Consider the following 8,170-nt stretch of genomic DNA (forward strand, 5'->3'; position numbering starts at 1 on the left):
CTCGCTGAGCCCAAGCACTGGTAGGGAGACCCCAGTGCGCAGTAAGGCGGCTCCTGGCGCCCCCTCGGGCCGGTGCTGTGCGCTGCAAGGCTGGATCGGAGGGAGGGCCCAGGGGTCTGAGGCTCGCTGCCCGCTGTCTGGCACCGACTGGGCGGGGCTGCCCGGGTCCCGAAAAGACGGCTTCGGGGGACACCTCACCAATGGGCTAGTGGTTCAGAACCCCAGTCCGACGCGCTGCTGGGCCCAGTCTCCTGGACGATGACGGGGACATGGCTCTGAAAAAGTGCCAGGGTGTGCTCAGTAGAACACAGCACCCACAGCGGCCCCCCAGAGAGCAGGGCCGGGTCTAGGGAAGCCCTCTTCCAAGAAGTCCTGTGCCCTGAGGTGACTGGGCGCGCTAGCTGATGAAACTGAGTGCCCCACCGAGGCGCCCCTGTCCCGAGGGCGGGGCCAGGGCGGGGCCGGAGTCCTCCTGGCAGGTGCCGGGGGCGGTGCCCGGCCCTGCCCCCGGGGGCCGTTCCCTGAGGCCAGAGGCGGGTCAGAGAAGCGGCCGGTGCGGGCGACGCCTTGGAACCCACGGGCGGCCACTGCCGCCACAGGTGCCTCACAGGGCCCTCTGTCCTCGCTCTGGGCATCAAAACCCCGGTTGGGAACTGAGGCTTCCGAGCTGCTTCAAACCCTGGACACCAAGGCCCTCACGGGCCGGAGAACGAAACCCTGGGGTCGTCTGAAGAGGGGGGCCACAAGCCCCCAGGGCCAGACGACGAAGCCCCAGAGCTGCTGCGGAGCTGAACACCGAGGTCCCCAAGCCCTCCGCAAAGGACGTGGAGATCCTCGAGCAAGAGAGCCAAGTCCTCGAGCCATCAGTCGAGCAGAACGCAGAGCGCCCCGGGCTGTCCACAGCTGCGGGTTTTGAGAGTCCTGAGCCAGGCAGAGACGGCCCTGGGCCGTCCGAAGCGCAAAGGGTGGAGGTCCAGGGACAGCGTCCCCCTCCAGGCCCTGAGACCTCCTCTTCCAGGTCAGGCTCGGAAGCCCCCCACCTGCGTTTTCCGCCGTGCCCCAAGGCTCCCCAGCGTCTCCCGGAGGAGCTGTTCATGGAGACGCCCATCGAGCGCGAAATCCGCCGCAGCTGCGAACGCGAGGAGAGCCTGCGCCGGAGCCGGGGCCTGAGCCCGGGCCGCGCGGGCCGCGAACTCGTCGAGCTGCGCGTGCGGCCGGTGCTCAACCTGCCGGGTCCTGGCCCCGCGCCTCCCCGCGCGCCTGGACGGGCGGGGCGGGCGCGCAATGCAGCGGGACAGTCGACGGAGGCCCACCGGCCAGGCGGCGCGGCGCGCCCCGCGCCCCCGAGGCGCGCGCCCGGTCGCCGCCGCAGCCGCTGGGCGAACTCAAGCGCTTCTTCGGAGGCCGCAGCGGGGAGCGGCTCCTCGGCGGGGCAGGGGGCGGCGCGGGCCCGCAGAGGCTGCCAGAACCCGGGGGACGGCCACGCTCTGCCGTGCAGGGCGGGTGCCCGGTGCTGGGCAGCTCCCCGCCGCCTTTCACTCCGTCACTGCTGGATCGGGAGGTGCGCGCGGTGCGCGAGCGCGAGCAGGAGCTGCAGCGCCAGCGGCGCAGCGTCTATGGCACCGCGGAGTTCAAGGAGCCTACGCCGAGCCTCACCGGTAAGCCGCGGGCGTACCAACGCCGGGGACCCCCAGGCTTCCAGCCGTCCCCACTGACTGCCCAACTTCAGTGGCCTCTCCTTTGTCCCTCCGATTCTCGGGGTCTCGCTCTCCAAGCTCTCAAACTCCTGGGACCCCCTCTCAACTTTGTGTCTTGCCTACCCCTTCTGGAGCTCCATTACTCGCTGTGATCCACCCCTCCACCGGGAGTGATGGACTCTCTGATCCACACCACCCAGACTGCGCGGGGGGTGGGGCATTCCAGATGTCTTCCTTTTTGTCGGGTTCCAGGGAACCCTGACTGGATTCTGGCACTCCTGGGTCCTCCCTCTGAATTTTCGGGCTCCTGCTTCTCCATTCTGGGTTCACCTCTCTCCTGCCTCGGGTTCCTGGGTGCCTGGAGTTGAATGGAGGCTTCCATGGGGGGAGGGCAGAGGGTGAACGCCTGTGTGTGTTTAAGGGGTGCGGCCGGCCTCTTTCATCCTGGCTGCCGCCCGCTGGTGAGCTGAGAGCTTCTTCCCCCGCAGCGAGCAGGGGCGACGGAAAGTTGGCGGTGATCTGGCCCCCCCGCAGAAAGGCCTCGGAGAACGGCCTGGAGCAGGTGGGAGCCCCCTTACCCGTGTGCCTCTAGCCCTTGTCGCTCCCCCTACCCCTCCTGTGCCAGGACGCTGGGTGGGGAAAGGTGCATCCCCCCTGGAGGGCCACTCTGGTCAGAACTCAGTCTGGGACGCATCCCCGGGGTGAAGAGAAGACAGTGGTCTTGGGGCACAAATCGCCACCCTGAGCCTGGGTGCGGTGCGCAGGTCCCTGAGGCCGGTCTTCCTTCTGGCCCTCTGTCCCCAGGAGGAGCGCAAACTTTGAGGTTTGAGCAGGCTGGGACCCCCGGCCGGAAGTAACGTGCCTGTCAGAGGAACAGGGCGGGGTGCGTCTAGTAAAAGGCCTGGAGAAGGGTCGGCCCTCTGCATTGGGGAAGATGAAATCGACTTGACTTTGTGAAATTGACCAGCCCCCTCTATAAAACTTACAGTCCCCCATTGGGAAACTGACCACCACCCACAACTCCGCCAGTGAAACTGCCCAGCCCTCCTCTGCCAAGCAAACTGAACTACTCTCTCCCTTGACTGTTAAGAGGGCCGGAGTTACCGCCTCGGCTGCCCCACTCCCCCCACCCCCAATAAAGCCTCTTCTTTCAGGGCACTGCAGCCTATTTTTTTCTGGGTCCTCTTCGTCTGAGGTGGGGCGGGAGCACGGCGGGCCGAGGGAGGCCCGAGAAAACCCCAAGAGGTGCGGGCCGGAATGCGGGAATGCGCCCTTACCGCCCTGTTCTGGGGCTGCCCGCCTCCCCCACACGACCAGACACGGCCTGGCCCAGGTCCTACCGCCCCCTGGCGGCTCGAGCGCAAAATGTGGCGCGTGGACCGAGTTCACACCCTCGTTTCCGGGCTTCCTCTTCAACATTTATTGGTGCTAACGGTGTGCCCTGCGCTGGGCACTGGCTAGACAGAGGTGATAAGAGGCTGTTCCTACCCTGGGAACGTAAACAATAGCTACTAAAAAAAACAGTTGGTGAGGGTTCAGGCTTCTCAACATCATTGGTTCCTAATGATCACCGTTCTTCTTGACCTCAAGGTCCTCACTATGAGGCGTGCTCATTCGCGGTGTTGGGTCAAGAGTTTCTGCTTTCCAGAAGTATCTGTGGCTGGGCGAGGTGGCTCACGCCTGTAATACCAGCACTTTGGGAGGCTGAGGTGGGTGGATCATTTGAGGCCAGGAATTCGAGACGAGCCTGGCCAACACGGTGAAACCCCGTCTCTACTAAAAATACAAAATATTAGCCGGGTGTGGTGGTGCATGTCTGTAATCCAGCTACTCAGGAGGCTGAGGCATGAGAATCACTTGAACCCGGGAGGCAGAGGTTGCAGTGAGCCAAGAATGGGCCACTGCACTCCAGCCTGGGTGACACAGTGAGATTCTGCCTCAAAAAAATAAAAAAGGCAACTGAAACCTAGCTTTTAAAAGAGAAATCTGCATTTTTATGATTGTGACTAGGAAAACTTTTTTTTTTTTCCTAGGCAGGGCGCTAAAAAAACCCTGGAAGTTGTGCGGGAGGAGAGGAAGGAAGGTGGCAAGCAACACCTGTTTGCAATAGGGCCTGTGGCTGTCAATTTGCAAGCTCTGGTTAATTTCTCTCCCCTGGATGTGGGTTCAAGAGGGTGCGTGAACACCCTAAATTGTCTCTAAAACTGTATCTGCGGAGTTAACATTCTGGGACTAGTTTTACAGTGTCTTAGAAGTGCACTGAGGGCCAGGCGAGGTGGCTCACTCCTGTAATCCCAGCACTTTGGGAGGCCCAGGCAGGTGGATCACGAGGTCAGGAGATCGAGACCATCCTGGCTAATATGGTGAAACACCCTCTCTACTAAAAATACAAAAAAAAAAAAAAAAAAAAAAAAAGCCAGGGATGGTGGTGGGCGCCTGTAGTCCCAGCTACCCAGGAGGCTGAGGCAGGAGAATTGCTTGAACCCGGAAGGCGGAGCTTGCAGTGAGCCGAGATTGCGCCACTGCACTCTAGCCTGGGCAACAGAACAAGACTCCATCTCAAAAAAAAAAAAAAAAAGTGCACTGAGGACCAGATGCGGTGGCTCATGCCTGTAATTCCAGCACTCTGGGAGGCCAAGGCAGGAGGATTGCTTGATCCCAGGAGTTCAAGACCAGCTTAGGCAACATAGCGAGACACTGCCCCCCCACCCCATCTCTACAAAAAATTAACCAGGTGTGGTGGCATGTGCCTGTGGTCCCAGCTACTCTGGAAGTTTAGCAGGAGATCGCCTGAGCCTGGGAGGTTGAGGCTACAGTGAGCTATGATTGAACCACTGCACTCCAGCCTGGGTGAGAGTGAGATCTGTAATTAAAGGAAAAAAAAATTCACTAAGACCAGAAAAGGGGAGACCCAGGAAGTTTAAATTTAAAAAATGTTTTCAATTTTGGAGACAGGGTCTTGCTCTGTCACACAGGCTGCAGTGCAGTGGCATGATCATAGCTCACTGTAACCTTGATCTCCTGGGCTCAAGGGATCCTCCTGCCTCAGCCTCCTGAGTAGCTGGGACTACAGGTGTGATCCACCACACCCACCCCAGGAACATTTTAGAATTGCTATTTAAACTCTTGGATCTTGAGATCATTTCACTGCACTCTAGCCTGGGTGACACAGTTAAACTCTGTCTTAAAAAAAAAAAAAACAAAAAAAACAAAACAAAAAAAAACCCACAAAACTCTTGGCTCTGTCTCTTATACAGGGGTATCAAATGTCTAGTGAAATCCGTATGCATAAAATACAGAGAAGTCATGCTGATACAGGGCTGCATCCAAGAGCAGCTCAGCCCATGAAGGGCTCATCAGCCGACCCTATCATCAGCCCAGTGACCCCATCCTCAGCATACTTCACTGTGACTGTGGGAGCTATGTAGAGAAAGGCAGGAGAGAGCCTGAGAAGGTGGGAATTGGAAACACCTAGAGGCTGGTCTTAATTTCCAGCAGAGGAGCCAAGAACTAAGTATGTCATGAGTGGACGGGGCCCGGGTGCACTGCGCCCGGCCTAATTTTTGTATTTTTAGCGGAGATGGGTTTTCACCATGTTGGCCAGGCTGGTCTCGAACTCCTGATCTCAGGTGATCCACCCACCCTGGCCTCTCAAAGTGCTGTGATTATAGGGAAGCATGTGGGGCGGCCTCAAGGGATTTAGTGGAGGGGCATTTAAGAAAATGATGTCAACCGGCCGTGGTGGCTCACACCTGTAATCCCAGCACTTTGGGAGGCTGAGGTGGGGTAATTGCTTGAGTCTGGGAGTTCAAGACCAGCCTGGGCAATATAGCAAGACAAAGTCTCTATCAAAAAAAGAGAGAATAAAAAAGCACTTTCTTGGGTCTCATCCCAGACTTAGGATGATGATCAGACTCTCCATGTGATTCTGATGCACACTAGGAAGTCTGAGAATCAAGGGTGTAGAAAGCTGCTGAGCAACAGGACCCAGGAAACAAAGCTTGTTTCCTTCCCCTTCCAGTACTGTACTGTCACCACCCACCCGAAACCCTGTCTTAAGCAGACAGTGGATTTGACTTAAAGGAGATCGTCTAGAGCTGCTTGTGGCTAGTCTGAATTGAAATATGTTGGAAATGTGAAATACTAGATTTTCTTTCTTCTGATTTTTTTTTTTTTTTTTTGACACAGAATCTCACTGTTGTTGCCCAGGCTGGAGTACAATGGCATGATCTCGGCTCACTGCAACTTCCACCTCCTGGGCTCAAGCAGTTCTCCTGCCTCAGCCTCCAGAGTAGCTGGGATTACCAGCACCCGCCACCATGCCCGGCTAATTTTTGTATTTTTAGTAGAGATGGGGTTTCGCCGTGTTGGCCAGGGTGGTCTCAAACTCCTGACCTCATGATCTGCCTGCCTCGGCCTCCCAAAGTGCTGGGATTACAAGTATGAGCCACTACGCCCGGCCTTTTTTTTTTTTTTTTTTTGAGACAGAGTCTCGCTCTGTCGCCCAGGCTGGAGTGCAGTGGTGCGATCTCGGCTCACTGCAACCTCCACCTACCAGATTTAGGCGAGTCTCCTGGCTCAGCCTCTTGAGTAGCTGGGATCACAGGCACCCGCCACCACACTCACCGTTTTTTTTTTGTATTTTTAATAGAAACTGGGTTTTGCCGTGTTGGCCAGGCTGGTCTTGAACTTGTAACCTCAAGTGACCCGCCTGTCTCGGCCTCCCAAAGTGCTGGGATTATAGGCATGAGCCACCATGTCACGCCAAGATTTCTAAGACAGTACAAAAAAGGAAAATACCTCAATTTTTTTACGTGGATTATACATTGAAATAATATTTTGGGTATAACAGGTTAAAATATCATGAAAATGAATCTAACCTCTTAATTTTATGTGGTTACTAGAAAATTTGAAATTACATACGTGATGTGCATTTGCAGCTCACTTGATTATTTCCATTGGACCCCACGAGTCTAAAGAATCTTAAAGGCCGGGCATGGTGGCTCACGCCTGTAATCCCAGCACTTTGAGAGGCCTAGGTGGGAGGATAGCTTGAAGCCAGGAGTTCAAGACCAGCCTGGTCAACATAGCGAGCCCCCTTCTCTACAATAATAATAATAAAATAGGGGCATCGATGCTGCCTGTACTCCCAGCTGCTTAGGAGGCTGAAGTGGGAGGATCACTTGAACCCAGGAGTTAGAGGTTCCAGGATCGCGCCACTGCACTCCAGCCTGGGTGACAGAGCAAGACGCTTACCTCCCCACAAAAAATCTTAGAGCTACAGGAAAACTCACAGGGCCTCCCTCAAAGCGGTATCAGGGAGCATCAGGATTTCCTTGATGTCATTCAGACCACAGCTGTGGACTAAAAACATCCTTGATGCAGTCAGAAATTGTCACCAGAAATACACATGGAAGAGCAATAGTGGCCGGGCACCGTGGCTCAGGCCTGTAATCCCAACACTTTGGGAGGCCGAGGCGGGCGGATCACGAGGTCAGAAGATCGAGACCATCCTGGTTAACACGGTGAAACCCCGTCTCTACTAAAATACAAAAAAAATTAGCCGGGCGTGGCGGCGTGCGCCTGTAGTCCAAGCTGCTGGGGAGGCTGAGGCAACAGAATGGCGTGAACCCGGGACCCGGGAGGCGAAGCTTGCAGTGAGCCCAGATTAGGCCACTGTACTCCAGCCTGAGCGACAGAACGAGACTCCGTCTCAAAAAAAAAAAAAAAAAAAAAAAAGGCAGGGCTCTGGGTGTCTCCTCTATGAAAATGCTACGGGGAAGGGGAACCAAAAGGGCCCTCCTTGGATTAAAGGGGGATAACCAGCAGCTGAGTCACACCTGGCTCAGGAGGACACCCTTCCCCTTGCAACATGCCACAAGTACCCGGTTCGGGTCCAAGATTCGCCACTTGCTCGCCGGAGCTTTGAGCGGGTGAGTTCATTTCCTTCAGCCAGGGTCTCCTCTCCAGTCCGAGGTTGGAGAGAGGCTAAGAGATCCTGAGCTTGGATTCCATAGGGTTCTCCCACCTTGTCCGCACCCTGGATACCCCAAGAAAGACGACGACCTGTCTGGCCCCCAAGTACCAAAAGCTGGAAGAGAAAAGGAAAGTCCAACTCGGGCCCTTCGGAAACTGATCGAGGGCACTTTTCTGGGGCACGTCGGGAAAAGTAGTCTTTTACGCTACAAAGAAATAACTTCCGGGTCAAAATATGGGAGTGGGCGTAGCTCTAAGTCTCTTCCTCCAGTGGGCGTTGAATTTCCCCACTACCCTAAACTTACAGTTTTCTGAGTTCCGGTTGTTGACAGGCATCATTTCCCTTTTTGCTTCATTTCTGCCTATGCGCATGCGCCAAACTCTCGTCCGCCTATTGGTGAATTTCATGTTTCTTTCAAGACTACATTTCCCAGAAGGCCACGCGAGTGGGCGGGGAAACGTCCCCGGGGGAGGGGCGCGGCGTTCGCAGCGGACAC

The 8,170-nt window shown here is 56.2% G+C and overlaps 1 protein-coding gene across 1 annotated transcript; it reads left to right on the plus strand.

The window, feature by feature from the left end:
• Positions 1 to 547: 547 nt before the first annotated feature.
• On the plus strand, positions 548 to 2,855 carry MISP3 (MISP family member 3). Its single transcript, XM_017851256.1, is given in 4 exon segments — positions 548 to 1,338; positions 1,341 to 1,658; positions 2,186 to 2,259; positions 2,502 to 2,855. Coding segments are annotated over 4 exon segments (654 nt in total). The 5' UTR covers positions 548 to 1,094; the 3' UTR covers positions 2,520 to 2,855.
• Positions 2,856 to 8,170: the final 5,315 nt, after the last annotated feature.

The sequence above is a fragment of the Rhinopithecus bieti genome, unplaced genomic scaffold (genome assembly GCF_001698545.2).
Source record: "Rhinopithecus bieti isolate Rb0 unplaced genomic scaffold, ASM169854v2 scaffold_33432, whole genome shotgun sequence".
In the NCBI taxonomy this organism is placed as follows: Eukaryota; Metazoa; Chordata; class Mammalia; order Primates; family Cercopithecidae; genus Rhinopithecus; species Rhinopithecus bieti.